Source organism: Sarcophilus harrisii, chromosome 2 (genome assembly GCF_902635505.1).
Source record: "Sarcophilus harrisii chromosome 2, mSarHar1.11, whole genome shotgun sequence".
Classification (NCBI taxonomy): domain Eukaryota; kingdom Metazoa; phylum Chordata; class Mammalia; order Dasyuromorphia; family Dasyuridae; genus Sarcophilus; species Sarcophilus harrisii.
Genome location: NC_045427.1, coordinates 580,195,304 through 580,222,919, shown reverse-complemented (window position 1 = coordinate 580,222,919; position 27,616 = coordinate 580,195,304). Strand labels below are relative to the sequence as shown.

Below are 27,616 nucleotides of genomic sequence, written 5' to 3'. Positions count from 1 at the left end.
ATCCATCTCTGCTGCCTTCTAGCCTATGTGAACCGTAGGTAGGTCATTTTATCATGACGGACCACAGTTTCTTCATCCTTTTTAGAGAGTTGAACTACATTCTCTCTAGGCCTCTTCCAATTGTTAAATGTTACAAGTTTGAGACAAATTCATTACCAGAAATCCTAGAGGAACCTTATTACAACTGTTATAATTCCATATCACACATGCCCCGTATTGCAAAGTTCTAGTAAGCTATGAAATAAAGAGATCAGCCTCTGATGATACAAAAAAAGAAAGATCTAGAATCCCCTACTAACTCTTTAAAGTTTTATCAAGAGCCACAATAAATAAAAGGATATTTGGAGTTGCTGCAAAGGTCAAATTGCTTTCCCCTCCAAGTTAGTTTCACATTTTTCTTCCTTAGATACCAAAACATATATAGTGTATACATTTATAAGTACAATTAGGCTTTATTTAAATTTCATTCTGCTTTAAAATTTATCAAAAACACATTTTAAAAACTCTTGTGTTGGACTTAGTTTTACAACCTTTGCCTAATATCATTCCAGCCTCAATTCTAAAATAGAATTTTCTGTTCCCATGATGCTGAAGATGTAATTATTCACAAACATGAGCTTGTGTTTATGACTACATTTTTTAAGTCAGAAAATTGGCCCTTAAGTCAGAGAGGTTCTAGAAGGGACAGGACAACTACGACTCCTATTTGTTCCCTCTTTAGCTATACAAGAGCCCCAATGATGGAACTAAATGTTTATAAAAATTATATAAAGGTATACATTAGCTCTGGTAATGGAGTTAAATGCTTATCAAAAGTTTCAGGGAATGTAGCAGGTACACAAAATAAAAGCAAAGACAGCCAGACAAGATTCAGAGATGCTTAATGCAGTGGGGGAGAAGCGTTACTTACCAGGCTTGCCTTTTTTGTTTTGCAAGCAAATAGCAAGAAGCAACAAAAACGAAAGCAAAACAGATAATCAGGGAAATTGTTAGGAAAGCAGAAAAAAACCAGCAAAACAACCTGTAATGCAGAAAGCACAAAAGTTTTTCTTTTTAATCCTGCATTGTTAATATATAGGCTTAAGAAGTGTTAACACTTAAAACAAATTCTGGTGGAAATCGAAAATGGCAGAAATTGAAATGAGGATGCAAAAGAACTCTGTCATTACATGCAGTATCTGGGAACACAAAGGATTTGGTAAAGACAGACAGAAGCATTGGTTATAGCCACAAAGGGTTCTGTCTGCTTAAGGAAGCTGGTTTTATTTTGAACAAGTTTTATTATAGTCCTGAACCCTAACTGTATAAAACACTTTGTGGCTCCAAGCTTCCCTTCAGCATCAGTTGTTAGTCATGCAAAATGCCTATAGGATAGAACTGTCAGAGGTGGATGAAAACAGAAACAGAAGCATGCAAGATATTTGTAGGATAAATGGATGAAGACAGAAACAGAGTCATGGAATCTACATAAAGTGAATTTTTTTTTTTTCTATACAGAATTTCATGCAGTGCTTAGAGATCCCTAGAAAACAGCCTTGTTATCAAGTCTGTTTCAATTTTCAGTTAAATGAGTATCACACTATTGTTCCAAAAAGAGCTGTAAATGCAACAGTGATTTTTAATCAATTATCTGCATGATCAATGTTTCTATGTTTCTGATCTTTTTATAAAAGTTGTAAAAAGTGAAAAAGCAGATGGATGTGCATGAATAAAAAATTCAGGAATGGAGGGTGGAACACACAATGGAATTTTCTTTTCAAAGGGATCAATACTTCTAAAAGACAAGCAGAAATCTTAAGAAAATCAGACTGAATGCAGAAAAGTAATCAGAGCACCAGACATTGGGAGAAAGATTTGAAAATATCTACAAATGATCATGGATTTATCTAAGTAATACTGTCTCCATGTTGCTTGGTAATATAAATCTTCAGGTGATATATTTATAAACTCTGGTATCAGTGCATAATGAAAGGAAACTTAAAACTATTATGAAAGAAAAAATTCTTATTCTTTAGAAAAGCTTAATTATAATTCATTGTTTTTGCCTAGATCTGTCTATATTCCATGAGACTGAATGGAGAAGGAAAGAGAGAGATACTCATTGGCTGGATAAAATATCTCAGGGGATTATGCTGTAAAGAAGGCAGCAGTATGAGAAATATATTTTATGTCAACTAGGGCAGGCCACAAATCAGAATGTTTGTCTGATTTTCTTTTTTATTTGTTTTATTTTTTTCTGTGTGTGTGTGTGTGTGTGTGTGTGTGTGTGTGTATGTGTAGGGGAGGGATAAAGAAGCAAGCAAGGAAGCTTATTAAAAAAAAAACAGCTGTAGAAACAAAAGGTGCCTTTGGGCAGAATTTCATTAACAAGCAGAAACCCCCCCCCCTTCTTTCAATATTTGCTTATAATCCACACTAAAAGCAATACTAAGAAGCTATCACTCAGATGTGAAGAGACAAATGATAATGGGTGTTACTGATGTTCTCACATCAAAAGGTTTTATCAGAAGAGCTTTGGGCCTTATTAAGTTGCCAAACACTAGATAATAGAGGACACTAACCTTCTATGCTATCACTTTCAATAACATTTAACTCAAGAAAAGATGAAGCTCCATTTGCCATCATAAATTGTTAGAATAATAAATAATAAATTAGTACAAATACAGAACACAGGGCACATTTAGCTATTTTCCCCTTTCAAAGTCATTGAAGGGAATGGATCCCCTGTTTTAAATCGGCTCACCAGAATGGTAAATGGTAAAACTAATGCCTTCTTCTCAGATGCCAAAGCTATTATTATATTAATCTTAGATCAGGGTGAGATTTTTGCAATATTATTTAAAAAGTTCTCCTATCGTCCACCAAAGGCAACTTTTCATCATGTCATCACACAGTAAAACCTTCATTAATTGGAATGAAGCAACATAATCTTCAATTAATCAGTTCCACATCTTCATACTCCCCTTTCTCAGGAGGAAGAGATCAATAACAAGAAAATATCTAATAGCATTGATTTAGGCCAAAAGGTATTTTTTTTGTGGTTAATGCTAAACCTGTTATATGCACAATACTGTACAGCAATAATTAACATTAAATGGTGATCTGTCCTGAAAAAATGTTTAATCACCCAAAATTTACTTTGTTTATGATACTATATTTACTAAGGAAGGGGACATGAATCATCATAAAAAGATTTTCAATAAGAGGAAATTAAGTGAAATATCTTTCCTGCTTTGTTTTCAGTTAATTTGCATTATAGTTAATCCAGATATTACTGTATTCACACAAAGATTTTACTTGGTGAGGAAATGATGCTAAAGCTTCTCCAGAACACCACTTGACAGGAGCTAAGCTTTATGTTGAAGGATTGAGACTAAACTTTCAAGACGTGAATTGGGTCTTTTTCTAAGACTTAGAACTAGAATAAAATAGATCTGGCCAATATGTCTCTGAAAGATTCATTTTCCTTTAAAGATTGCCTGGAAAGAATGCGATCTACTGTAACCTAATTTGTTCTTTTATATGAACAAAGAGGGTACATAAATCATAAAATACTGGCCCAAATCTATTCCCAATCAGGTAGTTTAGCTGGATTAAATAGTAGTCATAAAGATGATACCATTATTTCAGGAAAACAATTAATTTTTCATTCATATGCTATAGGTTGTGTGAAAAGGCACTTTAATGATATTTGCCTATCAAAGTGGATTTTCCAAATCAGTTATTTCTTTGAGGTAAGCATATTTTCTATAGTAGAGGTCATTTGGTGGGACAGAAACTAGAATGTGAGAGGCTTATAATACCTTATTGTATCCTTAATTCTTTTACTGGAGTTTGGAGCTTGATGATTGACATAATCTTCAGACATATTTCCCCACAAAGTTTTTAAAAAATTGGGATATAAGGATGATACCCATCAGAAAGTTATCACCTACCTATCATCTGAGCGATGGTCTTTTCATACTCTGCCACTATTTTCCTGTAAGAGAAATTAGAGTAGTAAAATGTTTTCCAAGGGTCCTCCTGATCCTTCATGACAAATTATTTTATTTCATGAGGCCAAGAACTCTTAGACACTCATGGCACTGATAATGAATATTTATGGCTAAGACTTGGGCTAATATCTCTAACAAGGAAGCAACTTGTAGAAATATCATTCAATAAAGTGGTGTTTACAATTCTCTGACTGCACTAATTTTCATAAAATTATAAATTTTCATCAAAATAATTCTAAAAATTCACCCCATCCACTCATTCCAGAAAATTTCAGAGGCTCCATATTATCTTCAAATGAGTTTAAACTTCTTAATTTGGCATTTAACTTCCAGTATGATCTGGCCCCTTCCTACTGCCTCAAACTCATCTCCCATTTCTCTGCTTAATGACAGCCTATGTTTACTACAATCAAGTTAAAGTACTTGCATTTCCTGAGTTACTCCCTGTGTTTCCCACACACATATTCTATTCATTGATGTTGATCATGTAACAATCTCACAATTATTGCTAGGTTACTTCCTAATAATAAACTTAAGCTAAAATTTCTTATTCCTGTAAGAAAGAGAACCATCATCATTATAAGTCACAATAACTATTGTATTATGGTTATGATATACATTCAATTATACTCTATAATTCTCATTGCAGTCCTAGAACAGATAATACAAATTTTATTATTTCCATTTAACTAAACAAATAATAACAACAAAAATAAACAAACAAAAACTCTCAGGGCTCAAAACATTAATGAGATTTTCTAGCTCTTCTGACTCCAAAACAAAATTTCTTTCTTCTATGCCATTCAGTTTTTCTAATAGCCACATTTCCCGTTTTATGCAAAACCCATCACAAGAAAGCATTCCGTTATTATATTTTGGTATACCAATATAATTTAAACCCCACAGACACATTTTGTATTATTTTCTAAGAAGAGCAAAAGACATATCTTTTCAAGCTAATTCCTTTGCTCCTAGCATTCATTGTAGTAGTCGTCCTTCAAGATCTTTTCTGACCACATATCTTGAGTTTTTCTTCTTGAAAACAGGTTCCTATAAAGTGATTATATATAGTTCAGGAAGCTGATCCATTTCTGGTCTAAACTTTGCTACATCAATGAAATGAAACCAGCTTCTTCTATGCTATGAAGAATGAACTAATTACTGAGTTCAACCCATTCTACAAAATAATGCAGGGACATGCTTGGATTTTCCTAGGATTTTTTTTTTGGCTTGACTTCAGAATCATAAAACTATTTCTTTTTTAAAAATCAGCACAATTTAAAAAAAAAACAGCACTTTTTAGGAAAAGAGCATCATAGGCAAAAAGTTAAGGAGGTAAAGAAAAGAACAAATATCAATATTCCTAAGAAACACTGAGACAAAAGCTAGACCAAGTAAGTCTAAAAGGCAGCTCTAGCTTTTAAAATATTCTTCATTTAGAAGCTGAAAAGGTAGGGGTGGAGACAGTACCCAAACATAAATAATAGGATGCTGATTTCATCAACTTGACCAGGAATCATCAGCCTGCCCACCACTAATAAATATCCCAGATGCAGGTCTGAGGCCTATGGTTAATAAGCAGAAATCATTCTCACAGCACCCTGGATAGCTGCTTTTTCAAATTTCTGTGATCATTCTGTGATCCACCATAAGGGATGGGAGAAGTTACACTACAAAAGATCAGGCCGTGTATTAAAAACAGACATTTGCAATTTCAGATGTGGCCAGAAAGAGGCAATCAGAAGACAGAAGTCGTCAATAGGAGAGAAAAAGCGATACTTTTGTGGGGGTGGAGCCAAAATGGCAGAGAGCAGGCATGGCTTTCTGTGACCTCCTCCTAGCTTTTCTCAAATTAACAGCAGATTAAGCCTCTGAACTGGTTTTGGAGTGATAGAACCCACAGATATTTGGAGTATGACAAATTTCCAGAAGAAGATGCTTTGGAATAACTTCAGAACAGGTCTGTTTCAATCAGGCAGGGGGAGAGGCTCTGAGCCTAGACCTCAGCTCAGGGAGTTCAGGGCAAAGAGGTGGTGTAGGAGCCAGGGCACTGTGGGGTTCATGCCCTGGAGAATTTGCTGTGAGGTTCTTAGGCTATACTCTGTCCTGGTTGCAAACAGGTGGTTTAGCAAATTTGCTGTAAAACATCCAAAAGTCAATACAAAAGGCAAATTGTGAGCCTATGAGGTCAGGAAGAACTTAGCATCAACCATGCTTACCCAGACCCAAAGTCAGTCAGCAGAACTGCCCCAGGGCAAAGTAAAGCAGGCATCACTCCTTTGCTTTAAGAGTAGACCTATACCCTTCAAAACATGAGCAAAAAAGCAAAAAGAACTCTGACCATAGACAACTTCTATGGTAAAAGAGAACAGACCTCAACCCTGAGGATCCTAAAGGCAAGTCAGCTCCAGATGAAGCCCCCCAAATTGATATGAATTGGTCCCCATTTCACAAGGTTCTCTTGGAAGAATTCAAAAAGGATCTTACAAGAAAGTTAGAAGAAAAATGGGAAAAGAAAATGAGATCTTTGCAAGAGATTATGGAAAAGGAAAACCAGAAATTATCTGAAGAATGGAAAAAGCATCTAACTCCTTACAAAATAGATATGAAAAAGAAAGAAATTCATTGAAAAAAAATCTGTGAAATGGAAAAACAATGCAATGAACAAAACACTTCTATAAAAGAGATACTTTTGCTACCTAATGCATATAAGAGAAAGAAAACAATCCATATTAAAGTGTAGCTGCCTTGTTTGTTCAATAAAATAGTAACAAATAATGTGTTGATTTAGGGGTTGAGGTTTAAAGTGAACTTAATTTAACAGTTTTACTTTGAAAAGCCTTAATGTGAACAGATTCCATATATACCATAGAAGCCATATAGAATACTGAATAGAGGAAGAGCCTAAGAATCAGAATGATCTGCATTCAAATCCCATCTTAGACACATGCTGACTAGGTGACTCTCTCACTGCTTCTGGTGAGTCTCCATGACTATAAATTGCAAAATAGTTGTGATCTGTATTAATGGAGGGAATTTTCTCACTGAGGGTTCCCTACACTGAGAAACCACATATCTAAACAAAACAAACATGCCAATTCTAATCCCAAAAGAAAAAGAAAATGAATTTTGCACATAAGACTTTCTAAAAATAATTCATGTAATATTCTCAGTAGAAATAAAAGAAAAGAAACCAGCTATGACACATATACTGTATAAGGATTACTCACTTTTTAGAGTGGTTCCAGCTTTGTGATTTCATCAGTGTGGAAAACTTCCAGTGTGGAAACACCTTCCACTGATACAGAAGAACAACTTGCCTGTAACTTACAGTCTTTAAGAGAATTGTCTGGTGCACTGAGAAGTTAAGTGTTTGCCCATTGTCACACAGCTAGCATGTGTCACAGGCAGGATTTGAATTCAGGTCTTCCTGATTCTGAGGTCAGCCCTCTATCCACTACTCCAAACTGCCTCAAATGGTTACTCATACCACAAGAATTTTCAGGACAACAAGAAGACATATCTTTCAATTCTGGCTCTCAGACTTAATCACTGACCTCATTTCCATTACTTCTCGTCTACTTTCTTCATACTTGTCTTTCCATTCTGAGACCTCTCTTTCCTTGGTGATAATCTAGTAGTGGAGGAGGAAATATTAAATATATTAGTTTAGACCCAAATAATGTTTATAGAACAAGATACATGGGGAAACAAAAAAGCAATCCAATTAAACCTCTCTTGAGAGGAATAATTTATTCCAACCAAGCTGCACTTGTGACTAGGAAACACTGGGTGAGACAGAGAATGACTAGTTTATATAGCTAATATGACATATCTAGTTTATATTGGGCAATGTTTGATCACAGAGAAGGGAGTCTGGGAATATTTCTGGTCACAAATCCAGTTAAATCCCATGGACCTATTTCACAGTGATTATGTCTAAGACCGTCAAAACTTAGCTTCCTCATCCATCCCTCCGCCCCTGGTATCCAAAATAAAAATGAAATAGTCAGAGATGAGGTGGTCTTGGCCTTTGTTATAAGTTGTGGGAACCGGATTGTTAATGAGACTCCTGAAGGGCAATCAAAGGGGTCCCTTCTCCAAATCCCACACTGGAAATACCTCTTCTCTAGCGATTCGCAGTGAAGCATCTAAATCCGACTGCTGATAAAGAAGGGCTGGAGGTTTCTCTGACTCACAGGTCCCAAGGCGAGAATACAAGGCAGTTTTAGAGATGGAGACATCTGCGGGGAGCGCAGCCTCTCTCTGTGGAATTGTTATTAATTTAAAAAAAAGTAAACATTAATCATAAGACAAAAGATCACATCAGTCCAGTTCATGAATTAGTCAATTGTGTGTGTGTGTGTGTGTGTGTGTGTGTGTGTGTGCGCGTGCGCATTAGGAAGGATGGGAAGGGAGAGTAATGGGTTTTTTTATGTTTGCTTTTTTTTTGTAAATGATGAACACAAATAACTATGAGAAAATGTGAAGAGTCATGATAATGGATGGGAAAACTGTGAGACACAACCCATGAAAAATCTATCATTGTGCACCTGTGCAGGAAACAATGAAGTTAGATAGGGGTACAGTTTGCCTTTAAATAGACTATATGAGAAGCCTGTTTATCATATCCATTTATCAGGAATCAAAAAACATCTAAGCAGAACAAACATGAACAGAGTCATTATTTAACAGGATCCTGCTTCTTCAGCACACATATGATAGAAAAAAAGGAGAGGGAAGCAGATGTTGGATTTCATTCTAGGTTTTCCTACTTTATAATGGATGTGCATTTGATCACCTTTGTAAGACTGCCTACATTTCACTACTATGCATGCCCTTGGGAGATTCAGCTTCTAGATCAGGCAGTATCAATGAAATGTTCCCAGCAGAGTAACTTTCCATCAGATAAGCTTCCGAAAATATTCTATAGTCAATCAGTTTGATCTTTAAAAGACATTAATATTCCTTGTTCATTAAAAGATTGGCTGATTATGACTGGCTGAAGCAATGCTTTCATCATAGATAGATTTACATGATGAAGAACTGGAAAGTGAAAAACTCAGTTGATTATGGTAACTAATTTTTAAAATACATCTAAATAGGTTGTTTGTTGTTGATTGGTGGTTTTTTTTTTTTTTTTTTTGGTTGGTTGGTTTTTTCTTCTACTGACCAGCTGGATCAAATTAACTGGGGATATTTTCAATATTCCCTTACAGAACCAAGATGGTGATCTTAGAATATTAATGACAATTCTGTCCTATGGTCTCCTCTCCCAGTCTCGGGTAACTTTCTTCTAAATACTCCTATGACAATGTTTAGGACTGTGAGAGCATGTGAAAGCATGGTATTATGTGTAGAGACATGACTGGAACCAGAGATTAGTAGAATGATTATAGAAGTGAGAGGTTTATATACTTCATTGCAAAGTAAAGGATGAACCAACTATGATTTCAGTCCCATTCATTAACCTTTAGCTGCTGTTGTTCATTCTAAAGAAGAAAATATCCATTGTGGCTGCCAGGATTGGAGGAAACAAAAAGAACCAGCCCAATTCTACTCCAAGTATTATTGGCAGGAGTAATCTCACAGGTTCGATGAAAGTCACTGAATAAAGAAATAAATGAGAATAAAAGGATCTGTTTTGCTCCTTGTGTAGCTGTCATATGTAATTTTTAAAAATTCTGTGATAACACTATATTATAATACTGGTAATCAAGAAAAAATGTATCATTTAAAGGGCAACAGTCATAATTTGAGAACCACTGTTCTCAAATAGTTCTGTGAGCAGAAAAGTAACAGCTAGAAACACAAGAGGCATTAGTATTGGCTGAATTATTTTGATGCAAATATAGACTGCCAAGCATAGTCTCATTACAGTAAGGAAAATTACTTCACATAGTAAAAATAACAAAACTGAAACAAAAGTTTAATGGATAGGACTGGAGGTATTGAAGCAATTTGTTATGTCTAGTTAGTAATACTCATGCAAGGGTAATAAAAGTGCTTGAATTTGGATTAGAGATGGACTTCTACTTGTTTGGTTTTTCTCTTTTGACTTGACCAAGAATAGTCAGCTGTGAAAAGACTGCCAATTTTAGGTGGAAATGTGTCTTAAACAACTGGATTTTTACTCAGATGGTGGTATCCCTAAACCTCAATTTTTAGAATTATAGAGATGAATTTGACATTCTAAGTAACATCCCTATATAATTAGAGATGCACTAGTTTGCAAAATATTAAGATGTACTAAGAACTCACTGATATCACTAAACTACCAAGAGAAAAGTACAAACGCTCAAATGTCATACATATAGAGGTAAATTCCACTTTTCTTAAAATGTCTTTCAATTTATTGAATACAACAAAACAATTATCAAAAATGGAAGATAATACACAGATTAAAGCTAAACACATGAATGAATTAGATAAGGTCATAAGCAAAAAACTTCTGTATGAGCCTTATTAGGCTCATCGATCTAGATAGAGCTGGTGGGATCTTAGAGGTCACTCAGTCCAATCCTCTCATTTTACAGATACGGAAAGTGAGGTACAAGGAGATAAAGCAAGTTGCCCCACATCACACCAGGTAATAATAAACATCAATAGTAGGTTTTGAACCCAGGTCCTCTGACTCCAAAGCCAGTGCTCTTTCCACTATATAATGTCACTTCTCCTTTTACTAACAAAAAGCCATTTGTCCACATGTGCTACATGGTCATATTAAACAAGAAAGAGATTAAGGTGGTAGAATTTCGGAATGTCTGTGTTGGAAGGGACTTTAGAGCACCAATCCCCTTCTCTTATGAATGTGGAAACTGAGGCCCAGTGAAATACAAGAAAACTGCCTAATGGTCAGACTACTGCAATTATCAAATGAGTCAGTCTTGAATGAAAATCAATCAAACTCCCTGACGCATAATCTCAAATTAATTGAATTTAAGATATCTTACTAGTATTAGTCTGAAACCAATGATAGTTAGACAATGATGAGCTTTCTAAACAAATGAAAGCTAACCCTGGCAGGCACAGTGATTCACTGTCGCCTTTCACAGCAGCCACCTGGTGTTTTCTGTAAAAGGAGAAATGGTCTCACAACCAATATGAATGAGTGAATGTGCATCTATTTGTTAATGAAATGCAGCGGGTGAGCTCTGGGTTTCCTGACCCCAAGGATTTCCCTTTCACTGAAGTTAACAGCTTTGCCTCTCATTTATGGCGTTTTAAGATCAGATTTAGATTAGGCTTTTGCTCATTCAAACAATCCTGAAATTGCTCTTTCAGAGGAACAAGAAAAGTTAATAGACCCACAAACCATGAACAAGCCTGCCTTCGAACAACAAACAGTTTATGAATCACACACACACTGTGATTGCCAACCTGGCCACAACTGGCACTGCTAATTTTCTACACACCTATTCAACTGCTTAAATAAACAGATCTCTTGATAGCCTATTATTTGACTAGATAAATGTTCTCTATTTGCACCTGGGAGCTTTATCAATGGCTGAATTATTTTCATTAAAAAAAAATAATAAATAATGGAAACTCCATTATTATTAAGCACAGAATTGATAGGTTACTGGTTGAGACAGACCAATGAAGTCTTTTGAATAAGCTTATCAGACAGATTAAAAAGGCCTTTCTCTGAAAGCAAATAATTTCATTATCTTCAACCTGCTCTTTTTTTTGCTAGGGCAGGGAGGGGGGGGAGGAAGGGGAAGCCAGAAACTCCAACTTCAATAGTGTAGGGAAATCCTAGGCTGAAACTCCCTCTATCTATGGGGAGGAGGGGAAGGGGGAAGACAACTTAACTATCCTAGAAAGTTGCCTGACACTAAGAAATTTAGTGACTTGATCAGTATCTCACAACTGGTATTAGTTAAGAGTATCATGGAAGGGATTTAGAGATGATCCAGTCAAGCACCCTCATTTTACAGTCGAGGATATCCTGAAATCCTTCTTCATTTCTGCTTTCATTTAAAAAAAATTTCAGGAAAATGAGAAAAGAAAACAAAGTAATAGATTTACTTTGGAAAGTCTTATGTACACTAAAATATATATAAAATTATTTTCATGGACTTGACCAAAGATCCAGCCAAATTTGTTTTTTGGCATCATGTGGGTAGTAAATTTAAACAGTAGACTGATTTTTTCATTTTTAATAAGTTCTTACTCAAATATAGCATGAGTAATTGTTGAAGCATTCACACAATATTGGCTGCTTTGAAGATGTAGCTTCCAGGTAAGGCATAGAAATATTTCTTTGGAATATCTTCAATATTTTCAGTTTTTAGTCAGGAAGTCTTCCAGGACAGACAAAATCAAATATATACATATTTGGAAAGAAAATATAAAATGCTTGCCCAACTTAGTCGAATATCTTTGATGCGTGGGGGTTATAAAACTTAGTGGGTCTGGCAAGAAATGATGGCATTTGATCAAAGTTATCTGGAGCTGCCAGGTGTGGAACTCACTATATTATACCAAAACTTGTTCTAGTATTGACTAAGTGAAAGAGCTATTGCCCTATCTGACAGGGAAGGCCAGTCATTAGCTCCATATCAATAGAAAGGCATTAATAGCCTTCCTCCCTGCTGTAAATTCTTATAGTTGCTAGCTCATCTGTCTCTTATTTATCTCTTCTTGTCTGTCTTCAATGAATCCTGATTTCTATGAATAATACTCTCCAGTCCTTGATGACTCAAAATGATGAGAGTCCTGTGTTAGGATCAAGGTCTTCCTGTCCCTCAATATTTCCTTTCTAACTTAGCACAGTTCCTACTATACGAGGTGCTTAATAAATGCTTGTTGACTTGGCTTGACTTCTGCTTATTTAACATCATGGTTCCAGATGCCTTTTTTTGGCTTTCCCAAATCCAGTTTACCATCCCCACCTATTTGTCCTAGGTCTGAAAATATTCATGTCGCTAGTGTAGATTATGTTTTCATTAATTTGTTCTAAAATTAGACAATAAGAGAAACAAAAGTAGTTATCCTCTCCCCCACTTCCATCTCACACCAATTTATTTTTAAGTTTGATTCATAATCATACTTTAGAGGCATTTTTTGAATATCACAGTGTTGATTTAAGGGCTAGTATCTAGCTCTTGTCACAATGTGCAATTTGCACATTTCTGTCATCAAGAGAAGAATCTTAGAGGAATAAGCAATCCTTGTGGAATACAAAATATTTCTTCTAATATGCTTCTTATCTTGTTTCTTCCAAAAACAGATTCATAGAATTATCTGGTGATATGCACAATTAGATCTTTTAAAGTGAGTTTCCTTGTTCCAGAAAAGCTATCCGTTTTTAACCAGGATTGGTTAAACACTTATTTGAAATTTATCTCTTTATTGTTAGTATTTCATGCAAACCTGTGCAGAAAATACATTAAGGTTCTGTTTATATAGGAAGCAAAAGAGCAGGCTGAAAAGCTCAGTGTCAAATGTGATCACATGAGGATGAATTAATAAAGTCTACCTTTTTTAAAAACTGAATTCAAAGATGTTTATAGTGATAAAGATAAAATTCCAATCAGGCAGTCTGACTGCTATTGATGTTTCCTGATGGGGGCTTCCTCTTTAATGAAAGTCAGATAAATCTGCTTGTTTCCTGAAAGATTATGCTCCTATAGCCTAATTGGTGTCAGTCTAATACAAATTGAGTTTACTTTACAAAACCATGTGTAATTCACACCATATTATATTTCATTATCACTCATATATACACAAAATTTTAATTACAAGAGATCCCAATTAGTATTAAAGTCTGAAATGGCAGAATCTATGTTATGTCAACCTACCGCAAAAATACATTTGTAAGAAAAAGAACAAATAGTATAAGCGACTGCTGTTTTCTTTTTCTATGTATTAGCACTTTCCAATAGAATTCTGTACCTATATGCTACATAGAGGAGATCATAGAACAACTTGCATATGAGCTAGAGACTCAATGGAATCTTGAGTTTATACAAATTGAGCTACTCTCATATTACTGCAGCTTAGGGAATGACTTGTTTTAAAAATCACGGATTGTTGCAAAAAGTTAAAGATGGATACTTCTTCCACTTTGTATCATTGCAGCACTGGAGAAATAGCTCACTGAGTTAAAGCCCATTAAGTGGTTCCAAATTTATTCTTTAACCTTATTGTTTTTTTTATATTAATTCAAAAGAAATTTGAATTCCCAGCAATTTTCACCTAACAACAGCAGATCAAATCATGACTTGAACATGATCTATAATTCCAAAGAGGTAAGAGATGTCTATTCCTATTAGTATTCATTATAAGTAGAAATTAACACTATTTAGGAAAAAAGTCATACAAATTCACTTAGGTGAAACAACTCCTTTCAAAGCAAATGCATTCTATCATAGCAGAGAAATAAACCTATTTGTAGCAATTTCCCCTGCTTTCTTCAATTTTAGAGTCTCCTATTTCAAAGAAATTAAGTCAATAAAGAAGTTGGGAGTCAAACCAGCAATTTTTTATTTTGGTAATAAAAGGAACAAGAAAATCAAGAGCTGGTAATTGTGACAATTTTCCCCCAGGGTCTGATATTGTCCAATCTAGACACTAGAAGCTATAAACATTCTCATTAAATTGTAAAGTTCTCCAAAACATTCTTCTTGAGAACAAGACATCCCACTTGCTCATGGGCATTGTTTGAACAATGAAATTATAATCAAACAACACCTAGATACCTACAACTGGCATGTCATGAGCAGGTGGACAAAATGAAGAATTGCACCATTAGGAACAGAATGGTTTGAACCAGGATGGAAAGAGCACTGTGAGGAATCAGGAGATTTAGGGTCTGGTCTCGGTTATACCACTGATTCATTGCTTATTCTTTGGCAACTCACCTATCTGTAAAATGGGAGTAATAATATCTGCGCTAATTCACTATGAAGATGGAATAAAATAATGAAAATATCAAAGTATTTTGAAAAGTACAGGTGTAAGCTAATTATATTTCTTTTATCATTAGCATTATGCTGATGATCATTATAATTATGGATGTCAGTGATGAAAATAACAAAGATAACTACCCTTAAAAGACTGAACTGAGACTCTATTAGTGATCAATCTCTATTATTATAATCACAAACCATATGGAATTTTAGAGGTGAGGAGGATAATAAAGATCACCAACTTCATCCAATATCATCCTTTTGTAGATGGAGAAATTGAGAGAGGTGACATGATTTGCCCAATGTCACAAAGGGCTGAGACTAGAAATTTCTCTTTAATCTCAAATTTTAATTGTCTAGGGCCTGAGAGAAGCTTTGAAACTTTAAAATCCAAATAATTAGTCCTCTTTCTCAGTGACAGATCTCTACTCTACAATCAATAAATATGTATTAAGTGTCTATTATGTGCCAAGTACACACAAGCACATACACACACATACAGCTGCTCAAGAACAAACTCTGCATTTAGGACTTAAAATGGCTTTTTATCACCACTAAATCACTCTGGCCCGTAACTGCTGAACAGCCCTCTTGCACCATATTAGAGGAATCTGGCCGAGGCCAAAGAGTTCTGCAAGCTGTGACGGGACTGAGCTCTTGAATTTAATCTGCAGGGACCGTGTGGCTCTCTGCTCCTGCAGACATGCTGTTTTGCAGGCTCCCGGCATCACACCTGTGCATCACAGTTAGGAAAGCCGCCTCCTGCTTCGTTACCGACACACAGGACACACCCAGGCAGCAGTGCATTCCAGGCAGGGAGCAGGTACCTTGGTGTCTAAGGAGCTGAAAGAAGCCAGGGCAATCTGTCTGGCTAGCTTCAGCGCTTCTATCCTCATGACCGCAAACTCTAACTCCTCCTGTTGGGTGGTGGCATTATGAGTAAACCGTGGGGAGAAAAATGCATTAAGACAGGATGTAAATGTCGGCCACATCCAGAGAACGGATGCCACACTGAAACGCATTGTGATGACAATTCAGATATAACACACAGAGTCAGTGTTCTTTTCATGAGAAACACCTCAGCAGCCCAGAACAACAGAAGGCTGAATTCTTAAAAATTAAAAACAATGCAGAAGCCTTTCAAATAAATAACTGCCAGGAGACAAAAGTATTATACTTCTACAGATATAATGATTTTTTTTCAAACTTTCTAATTTTGTGAAGTTTTTGCTGGTTTTTGTTCTTTTTCCTATATGTCCTAAAATACATTTTTAATATAGTTTCCCAATAATTTCAATAAAGCCTTTTCTCTTATACTGCTCTCATAATCCCTAGAGATCTGTTCATTAAGAGAGTCCTCTCACATAGTGAAGAGCAATTCAAATTGCCAACTTTAAATTAGATGCTAGATAATTATTTTGGTTCCAGATGTTGTGCCATATCCAGATATTATTGCAATGGGAGTTAGAGAAATTCTCTTGTATATGAATAGCTCACTCTAGCGTGATTTAATACAGTCTGTCCAGTGAAAAAATTACTAGAAATGTCTTTAGGGAAATTGAAGTGACCTCTGAAAACTGGAGCCTTAAGGTCTATCCCCAGACTTAAAACTAATTGTCTTGTTAAGAATATAATCACAACATTCATATCATTTTGACATCTATAGAGGTAAAAATTACATAACTGGCTATGAAGAAAAGATTTTTATTTGGAAGACTTTTGACTATTCCCCACCTCCTCTTCCCCCCTTTTCACACCCATTTAAATCATAATTTGGTTTGCTTTAGTGTAAGGGACTTCATTCTCTACTGAGGTGTGATAAACTATAGAAAGGAACACTGACAGGATACACTTGGGCTACAAACCTGAAGTTTTTGAGCAAATATTGGGGGATTCTTTTCTGCTAAATCAGGCTCTAGATATTCAAGCGCATCACATATTGAGGTTTGATGAGATATCCTATTGAGGAGAGCTTCAGCAGAGACATAGGAATCTTCAGGAGCTGTCTACATGGTAAGGAGGATATAGAACAGAAAATAGAGGAGAGAAAGAGGAACAGCAAGTCTAGGTGAGCATCATCTACTGGCCTGATATTTTTGGTTTCATGCTAAAGAAATTATCAAATTCATTGCTAATTCTTTTAACAGGTATTTAGCAATTAGTTAGACAGCAGGGAGAAGTAACTGCTATTTGAACTGTTTTGACAGTCAACACCCTCCCTCCTATGACCCATTTGTAAAAATAAAATAAAAACTAATAGGCAACTTGATTATTGGCTACAAAATGATGGGGACAGTTTAGGGCTGGGGATGGGGAAAGAATTGATCCATTTATTGGCTTTTCAAACTACAAGTAATAAACATATAAGCACCATCATCAAATTAAATAAGTTTTAGCTAGAAAGGTAAATGTATTGAAAGACGAGAAAAGATGTTTCAAATAATAATAAAAATAGCTGGCATTTATATAGGACTTCAAGATTTGCAAAGTGCTTTATAAATTTTATTTTATCTTCATAGTACTCCTAAGAGGTAGATACTACTGTTATCCTCACTTTACAGATAAGAAAATTGAGGCAGGAAGAGGTTAAGTGACCTTTCCATGATCACACAACTAGTGAGTGTCTGAAGTCAGATTTGAAGTCTGATTTCAGGTCTTCCTGACTCAAGGGCCAGCACTGTATCCACTGGGTTATCTAGATGTTTCTCTCAAGAAGGTAGGAATCATTAAAAGAGAAAGTCAGCTTTTCATTTTTAAAAATGTATTCAGTTCAATAAAAGTAAAATATTAAATCTTGAAGGACACTACTTTCAATATGTGTGTATATATTTATATATATACACAAACATACATATATACACATGTGTGTGTACACACACACAGGAACACAGTAAATATAGTATGTGTGTGTATATATGTATATAAAATATGTATCTATTTATCTATAAGCAATGAGCTTCTATATTTATTCTAGCCAGCTTCTTTTCTTATAGATTACTGGCACATGAAGGAGGAAAGCATGAGGGAGAGACTAGTGGATTCAACCTCTATCTTCAGAGAGAACGAAGAAGAATATAAATATATTTGTTTATGTATGTGTATGAATGTATGTGTGTGTGAATACACATATGCATACAATTACTGGAAACAGAATATCCTTCAAGATTTAACATTTTACTTTTATATATTTATATATGTGAGTGTATATATAAACACACACACACATATATATATACATGTATATCTATACACACATATAATGGGTGTTACACGGGGATTTGAACAATAGATAAAAACTTTTTTTGATAATTAAGAAAGCCTATGGATAGTCGAAGAGAATGGACTTCTCTGTGTCAAGTTTCAAATTGAATTTCCCACCAGTTATATCTAAGCTCTAAGATCTCAGTGTGCAAAAGGAGACAAGAATCTTTTGTTTTATATGGATTCTAAATAAATTCCTTAATGAATCAAATGGGATCCCAGGCCTGGTTCAATCTATTGTCACTTCAGAAGATTAGCTTTCTTCCTTAGAATACGTATTAATATCCTAAACTACCACTGTAAAAGATGCTAGGGAGAGTAAAAGCTCAGGAGATTTATGTCTGTGACAATCTAGCCATAAGGACTCAGAATAGAAGGCAAAAACATCATCATGGTAAATAAAGCAAAGAAAATTTTAAAATAACATAGATTTACTCCTAGAATGTTCTTCTCTCCAAAGGTAATATTAGAGAGATATGACAGCATATTGTTATTAGGCTTTGGAACTCACTATCTAGTTAGTTTTTTGGATGCAGCTTGAGATGTTGCTTTAGTCCACTGGATGCCCGCATACTTATGAGATCTGAGTATCTTAGGCCTAAATTTGCAGTTGTTCTTTGGACTTATTAGGTCACTACTTACTCTTTCGAGAGCATCTGAGGTCGTTCCTAAGTTCATGGGCTCTTTCTGATTTGATTTCTCTGAAGCCTGTAAGTGTGTCTCTTGATTAGGAACCAGGACTCGTGAGACCGGATGCTGGATTTTCATGCCAGCATTCACCAGAGCTTCTGTTTCTTCAAAACTTGACCTAAGAGGAGGAAAAAAATATCTTTCATCTTTTTCTTTAGAAATCTCTCCAAAATCAAAGAGATAATAAGCTATCATTTAGGCCTCCTCCAAGAATATTTAGCTTTCAAATGTATTCTCCCCAAATAAGATGGCAGAAATTAGGGAGTCCCTACAATTTGGTAAAAATTGTACCATGCACCATGCATCTATATATGGTAGAACTAAGGGAAAGAAAGATTCTATCTACACCTCTAAGAACTGAGGGCTGCTTTTAAATCATCACACAAGGGTGAGGGGAGTCAGCAAATAGCTTCTATATCTCTTCCAGCCAGATGCTTTTCTTAAAGATTACTAGCAAATAAAGGAAGAAACCATGAGGGTGGCAGTGGAGAGAGAGTGATGAGTTCAATCTCCATCTTCAGAGAGACAAAGAAGAAGCAGGAAAGGGTGAAAGTATCCAAATTTGCAATTGAGACTCTGGATCTATCCAGAAACATACATTATTTACATCAGAACATGAACTAAGGTTACATATATATAAAACTAAAACAAAATTAAAAGGGAGGAAAAAGTCCCACATGAAGGGCAGCTAGGTGGTTCAGTGGACAAATACTACGCCTGAATACTGAATACTGCCCTGAAGTCAGGAGGACCCGAGTTCAAATCTGGTCTTAGACACCTAACACTTCCTAGTTGTGTGACCCTGGGCAAATCACTTAACCCCATTGCCTCAGCAAAAAAAGAAAAAAAAAATCACACATGTATATATTTTAAGAGATTTACCTTAATTCGAAGCATGCTTACTCTCAAAATGATAAATTTTGCTTATCAGGTCTGGTTAGGCTAGAGGTTAGAATAGCGGTTGAAAGGTCAATAACACAGGAGCACTTCATTTTGCTGTTTTTAATCAAATTGGACTCTTTGTGACCTCATTTGGAGTTTTCTTGGAAAAGATACTGGAGTGGTTTGCAATTTCCTCCACCAGCTAATTTTACAGATGAGGAAACTAAGGCAATAAGATTAAGTGATTAAGACCAGATTTGAACTCGGGGGACATCTGGCTGTAGGGCTGGTGCCCTTCCTTAAATGATGATAATTTTTAAAGGTCATTTGGACCTTATTATGCACTTTGAATTTGAACTTTTCCATAAGTGGCTTCTTCCCAAATAGAATGTAACCTCCATGGGAACAGGAAGAGACTTGCTTTTTTATTAATACCCTCCCCAGTTATTATCACAAGGATTGGCCCATAGAAAGCATTCAATACTTTTTCATTCATTCATTAAAGTAGAAAATATTTTAGTATCATTTGTTTATAATTTTTAGTATTTATCATTATTTAGTAATAGGCATTTTATTTCACATAAGAATAATGTACCCTGAACATGGAGTTGGGGAATCAGATAACCGAACTGGAGGAGATTTGACTGGACTCTCCTGAGGGGCATCGAACATAAGATACAAAGATTGTTTCTTCGGGGTTCCATCATCGTGCTGTGAAAAGAAATGAAATTAATTCTAATTATTAAATGAGTACAATATGGGTAGAATCAATGTGACAGAGCAGCTGGTGACATACAAGAGCAAATTATTCCCTAAAAGATATCACTTTTTAATATAAAGCCTTTACATCCTTTGTTAAGCAACCAAATGATCATGACAAACAACAATTGGATCTTAAACTGATGGGTTAATACAGGCACTATCTATATCCCCCATTCCAGTCAATTTCTCTGCAGAATTGATTTGTATTCAATACAGTAGATTCCTCTTTAGAATCTTCTCCTCTATGGGTCAGTCCAATTGAGGGTTGGATAACTCTTTAGAGGGGACAGAAGAAGCAGAGATAGTGGTAATGACAGATACTTGCAGATTCCCATTTTATAGAAGCAACAGCATGCCTCTCTCTATTCCTAAATATACAGACACACTGTGGCCTGTGGAAAGTACTAAGGGAGTAAAGTATGTAGGAGAATTGTGGACTAAGAAATATAGATTTATTAGATAAACGAGCTATGATAAACCAGGGTTTGGACCCATATACAAATAAAAGTAAACTAAAGAATTCACACAAAACCACAATCTGGGCCCAACACGCCAAAGTCATGAAGTTCAAACACAGATTAGGGCTGCATCTGTTGCAATGTTAAAAGCTTTACTAGAACAGGGACACTAGGCTCAGACAACCACTTGTAGGAGGAAATGGTCAGGATGGTAGGATGGAAAACAGAGTCATGGAGGCCTTTAATTATAATTATATTTACATATAATTATAATTTAATGCAAGCCAGAGGAGCTAGGGAGTTAACTAAAGGTCAGGGGTGATAAAGAGCTTTCACTACCTGAACTTTAACAACAATGATAGTAATAGTAGCCAACAATTCTGTTGTTAGCTAGATGGCATGGGCAGCCAGGGGCTGCAGCACCATAAAGTGATGGACTTGGAATTAGAAGACATCTTCCTGAGCTGAAATCTGGCCTGAGACACTTCCTAGCTAGGTGACTCTGGGCAAGTCACTTAACAGTTTTTGCCTCAGTCTCCTCTTCTGTAAAATTCATTAAAGAAGGCAATGATGGTAAGCTATTCTACTATCTTTACCAAGAAAATTCCAAATGGGGTCATGCAGAGTCAGGTCCAACTTATTTGACTCAACAGCAACAAAATTAAAACTTACTATGTGCCAAAAACTGTGCTAAATGCTGAACAATTATTAAGTTATTTACATGTTACAACAATCCTGGGCCATTATTATTCCCTTTTTGCAGATGAGAAAACTGAGGCAGACAAAAGTTAAGTGATGTAGGTAAGAGTCAAACAGCTGATGTGTATCAGGCTGTATTTAAACTCAGGTCTTCCTGACTCCAGCCCCAGTTCCTACCTAGATGCTCTGAAGAACCCAGGGCCACCTACAAGGATGAGACATCAGAGTGGATTCTATTGGATGGGAGTTTTGTTTATCTTAAATAAAACAATTGTCTTCTCAGAAAGCTTAAACTTTAATTTCACAGAGTAAAACGCTCATGTGATGTGATTTTGTGGAAGAAATTGGTCATGCTCCCTTATTTGTTTCTTAAGATTACTTTTATTTATGCTGGCTATTAACACCAAACCCTGAATTTTCCATTGTCATGCTTTTATTTTGTCTGTAAAAGAGAAACACACTCAACCTACCATTTGCTCTTGATTTTTATGTTCTCATAACATTTACAGTATAGAACAGTAAATAGAAGCATAATAATTGATGTAACAATTAGAAAGCAAAAGAACTTACAGGTAAGTTAGAGCCGATTTTCTCCATATATTCTATTTCATAAGAGTTTCGATAATCCAGCTCTGCAAGAGGAACAAAGACCAATGTCAAGATCATTGAAAAAAAGTCCGCTGGCCTATACTCTGCAAGGTGGGGACAAGTCTTGTTTTCCAAAGGGGCCGACTTGCCCTCTCCCCTTGTTTCAGAGCTGGTACCCTTATAACAACTAAAAGCCTAAATGCAAGAAAAAGGAAATCATTTCCCTATTTGCTGTTGACAATCTGCTGAGAAACTGCTGCCATATAAGATCAATAGATACTTTAGGTAAATTAAATTGTACAGTTAAAACTGTCTTCATGTATGGAGGTGATCATATCTCTCCTTAAGTTTACAGGATTACAGAAAATTGGAGTTATGTAGGCTAGGAATTGGCATCTACGAACCCCTAATTGGACTCTTTGGCTGAATAGAAAAAAAGTAAATATGGAGAGAAGAAATGGTGAATTATCAGAGTGAACTTGGATGGGAAAATAAATAAATCATCCCCTGATGAAAAAAGATTAAAAAAAATATTATTTTCACTAACAACTAAAATTTAAATTTCCTTTAATTATGAATTTTAAAAAATCATTCTGAGAAGGGGTCCATATGTTTTACCAGACTGCCAAAAGAGTCCATGACACAAAAAATGTTAAGAGTCCCTTATTTATAACAATCCTTTTACTTAATGAAGGGGAGACTGAGAGCTAGACATCATATGATCATAGATTTAGAACCCTGGAGGCCATCATATCAATCCTCTCATTTTGCAAATAATGGAAAGTAACTTGCCTAAAGCCACACTGGAGCAAGTAACAAAATTATATTTTCAAATTACTTGCTCAAACAATCAAAAAACTCAAACATATAACTGATTCTATTGTACAGATGATTCACATGAGCATCCAACTTTTTTGAAACAAGGAATTTCCTTGATATGCTTAACAAATAGCGCAATTGACTCTTCTTTGAGCTCTTAATACAGCCCTGTTTAAGGGTAGGCATGGAACTTTTAAATTTAGACTTCTATAACTTTTTCATGGCTACCTTAGGTAATAATGATATTTTTGTCAATTGTAAAGACAAAAATTCCTCAGGTGGATGGAGAATACACTGAGATTATTTCTCTAGTCTGCTTTTTGTTCAATCTCATATTTATTTGAAAATAAGCTCAGAAATTTTAGGAATATGTTAGAATATTGCCAGAGTCCTAAACCAGCTGTAACAGGCAGCTTTAATTTTCCTTAGAGAAATAAGGATTGATAAGGAAAATCCTAATTTTACCTAGAGCACTAGATCTGTCTTTTGTTAGTTGGATATGGTAGCTCTGACTAAGGGTTTTCAACTTAACTTTATCAGGGAGAAGTTTTGGCCACTATATTCTAGCTAAGATGGTTGTCCTGGTCCTGAAGGAATGAATGCACCACTGCATATTATAAAAAAGCCCAGAGCAGCAAGGGATTCAGTGAGGAGCAAGCTCAGATACCACGCCTAGAAGAAAAGCCTCAGAGACCCCAGTGCAGCAATTTACCAAAACAAGAGCAGGCACATTAAATTCAATAGAGCAGTGAGTCAAGTGAGGCACAAACACAGAAAAGTTTAGTAAAGCAGAGATCCCAAGCAAGATACACAACTATATGATGCCATCTCTAGAAGTCATCAGAGTTCCCTCAGTAAAGGAGGAGTTAATCTCTCTTCCACATACATTCCTCTTATCTGGACCCCTTACATGCAATCTCTATTTATAATCACTGTCTTCACTTATGCTCTATGTATTTATGGCAGTCTATGTCATATTCTAACACAAAAATGTTCAATTGCAAATCTTTTTTACTCTCCAACTTCATTAAGGGTCTTTGCTTTGAACTAATTGTTCTGACTGATAAAAGACAAAGTAAAACACCTTGGTAGAGGCTCATAAGCTACTAGTTTGAGTAAATAGAGAACTATTAAATGGAACCAGAATAGTTATTCTGGATACTCTACATGGGTATTGCAGGTGTTATAACCTTTTATTTTTATTAACATTACATTTATATAGTATTTTAACATTTATAACATTTTCTTCAAAAATGTCTTTGAAGGATAGGGAGTACAAATATGATAATATTCATTTTATAGATGAGGAATGGATGGAAGATAAAAGAAGTTAAATGATATATACAAAAAAGTAATGCATAGAGAAAACCCTGGAGGCAATACTTAAACCCAAGTCTTCTGAGATAATCTTTCTACCATACTACACTGCTTTATGGCCTTAAATATCATTTGAAACATTTCTAAAATTCATTAAATGATTTTAGAGTTGATCCCATTCATAGGTTTTGGATGTCTACTCAATTTCCAACCCTTTTTAGATAATTTTTAAAACAGATATAACCAGACAGTAAAGAAGAATCCTCAAACATTTTTACTTGAAATATACTATTATAACGTATTTCAATTTCTTAGTCTCAATAAATAGATCATTTATGTTTACAGATTCAATCTAAAATCCTCCGCATTAACACCTCAGGGAAGTTCCTCATTGAGTTCTTTAATTTCTATTGATTAGTCCTGGGGAATATAATTTTTAAAATAAAATATTACTTAATAGGATTTTAATACAATTTCTCTTATGTGTTGTCGAGTCAATAAATTAGGATACCAAAAGATGTCAGCAGTTGTCAGGATTCCCTCTATTTCAAATAATTTTTGTTTTAAGGAATCAATTACTCTTGAGAACAAAAATAAATATATGAAATAATGGAATCTAAAAATAGTTTCCATCTTCTTGTAGGCTTTAATCATTATTGATTTGTATTTCTTGGTGAATCACTTAGGGAAAAAATAATGGAGAATTAGACTAGCTGGCGTCTCACTTCCTTTCTAGCACTATTGTTGAATGATTTTATAATAAATACACACATATAATATGATGTTGGCAAATAAGAAAAATGTTATGAACAATATTCTCTATAATCCAAGACCAAGAATTGTCTGTTGCTTAAATCATAGAAATTATGTTATATGAGCACTTCCAGTCCTACTGCTTTTTATTAAATTGGTGAGAAGAATAAATGAATTAGCCTGTGCCCAACCCCATGGTATTGTTAATGTGACCCTGGAAATGTATGTCCTTTAATTATTCAAAAGCAATAATCTAGATTCTCTTACCATAGCTGAGAGCATGTATATTAAATGTGCTCCCCAAAAGGAAATAAAAAGGTTTTCCAAGAGACTTTTCTTTCAGTTCCTAATCATTGAATCTGAGACAAGTTTCAAACCTCCCATCTCATCTGATTTATTTCTCCTGTACAACTGCCCAATTTCATCTGTTTCCTTCCCAGCGTGGGAAATGTTAGTTCAAAAATAGTGCATTTAGACTAATAATAATGTGTTGAGTCAGCTTAGAGGAAGCCTAATTTTATATATGATCATCCCTTCTAGTTATGATTGGACTTCTCCATGAACCTAAAGCATTCGTGTATCTATGTCTCATTTTTAGCTATATTAGGTCTCTTACATATAATTATAAAATTATGATTAAGTGCCTTGTACACAGCAAACTGAGTACATAAATGTTTGTTGAACTGATGAGTCAAGTTAAGACTCAAAGATTATGAGGCAGCTCTTCTATTTAGCAATGTTCTTTCCATATAACCTTGAGGAAATATCCCAACTGACTTGGTGTCCATATCTTAGTGGTGTTTCCCTCCCCTTCCCTCCATAACCATCAAAGGAAAGATGGACCACATCATATGTACATCAACCCCAAGACTGACATTGAACATCGTCACTATGAATTCTGGGGCACTGAAAAATCTTAATCTCACTTCCTTCAAATATCAAAAACTCTTGTCTCATTAAAGGAATAATACTGTTATTGTTAAATATGGATGTTTCAATCATGCATGCTTAAACATGAAGAAAGGAAAAGAAAGTGAGAAGTTGTTTCAAAACAAGTCCCATCAGTGATTTTATCACAAGATTTTTGGTGAGTGAGCATTTGGGGTCATGACTAATTCACCTTTGTGGGACAACTCCAGAGTCATGGCAGAACCTTTACCACAGTAGAGTAGAGGGGGAAAAAGAGCATAGTGGAGGACTTTTAAAGGAAATCTTCATGATGATTCTTTACTTTTCTCATATCAAGGTACTAATACGGGTAACTAGATTTTCAGAAAAAGGCTTGAGCTAGTGAAAAATTATCAATTCTAATTTCTGGATGGTTTAAAAATGCCCTTACATTAAGGAAGAGGAATAGACCAGATCAGTGTTTCCTAACTCCTGTTCTGCAGAATTTTCACTATTTTAGACAATTTTTGCTAACCCTATTTTAGGACTCTAAGAAAATGGATTTAGAATTAAAAGTGACCTGTGAATTCAACAAGTCCACCCCTTCATCTTACAGAGGAGGAAATTGAAGTCCAGAGAGCTAAGGGATTTGGACAAAGTCACACTGATAGCAAGGCAAGACAATATTCAAACCAAGTCCTCAGACTTAAAATTCAGAACTCAGGAGAGTGTGCTATATACTGTGTTGAACTTGAAAAATGGGAGAAAAGCGCTCGAGGAGACCTCATAGTGTAGCTAGTCCAACTCCTCTCATTTTACAGATGAGAGAGGTGAAACTAGAAAGATTAAGTGTTGACCCCTGGTCTCATAGGAGGCAGAAGATCCAAGGTATTCTGATTCCCAAGTCAATATTATTTCCACTGTATTAAGTCTTCTACTCCCGGGTTCCTAATTCTTGCCTCTGAGCTAATATGTGAAAAGGTGTGTCCCATCATGTAGTAGGGGTAGAGAAACACTGAAATGGATGGATTTCAAAGTGCTTTCTAGAGTTAGGATTCTAAATATTCCTGGTCTTCCTTAGAAAAAAAAAGATTCAAAGGACACATTTAAAGCGCCTCGTGAAATGAAAGGAGACACCAGGATTATATAAGTTTCTTCCTCAAAAAATCATTAGTATGCATTTGGCTTGACCTTGAACCTCTCTCACTTTCCTTCCCCATTCCACTAGCTTCAGTAACTTGCATCTTCAGCATAGACTGATGCACTTTTGAAATCCCTGATTATAGCACCAATCTTCAAGCAGATATAAACCAATGATTAAATTACCAGTACATAAACATATACCTGGTATTGTTGGGATATACCTGATTATATCCCCAAGTATCATGAATTCAACAATTCAACTTTTGCCTCCATACACTTATACAAGTTATCCCTCAGCCCTGGAATGTATTCCCTATTCACCTTTACCTCTTAGAATTATTAGTGTACTTTGAGGCTCATCTCAGTTGTCACCTCCCACTCAAAATTTTCCTAATTCTGGCAATTATTGGTGATCTTCTTCCTGCTCTCTCCCTCTCCCCCTTTT

General features: G+C 35.4%; 1 protein-coding gene across 13 annotated transcripts in view; it reads right to left on the bottom strand.

The window, feature by feature from the left end:
* The window catches only part of TACC2 (transforming acidic coiled-coil containing protein 2), a 314,467-nt gene that overhangs the window by 11,702 nt on the left and 275,149 nt on the right, over positions 1-27,616 (bottom strand). For 8 of the 13 annotated variants that reach the window (XM_031955975.1, XM_031955979.1, XM_031955974.1 and 5 more), the window contains 8 exons: positions 22,234-22,295; positions 20,340-20,455; positions 18,815-18,980; positions 16,777-16,917; positions 15,739-15,828; positions 8,118-8,261; positions 7,553-7,629; positions 3,936-3,979 (listed from right to left, as the gene is read on the bottom strand). In XM_031955975.1, coding sequence (XP_031811835.1) covers positions 3,936-3,979; positions 7,553-7,629; positions 8,118-8,261; positions 15,739-15,828; positions 16,777-16,917; positions 18,815-18,980; positions 20,340-20,455; positions 22,234-22,295 — 840 coding nt within the window. The remainder of the gene's footprint in view (positions 1-3,935; positions 3,980-7,552; positions 7,630-8,117; positions 8,262-15,738; positions 15,829-16,776; positions 16,918-18,814; positions 18,981-20,339; positions 20,456-22,233; positions 22,296-27,616) is intronic. The other 5 variants (XM_031955980.1, XM_031955983.1, XM_031955984.1 and 2 more) reach the window with 2 other exon arrangements.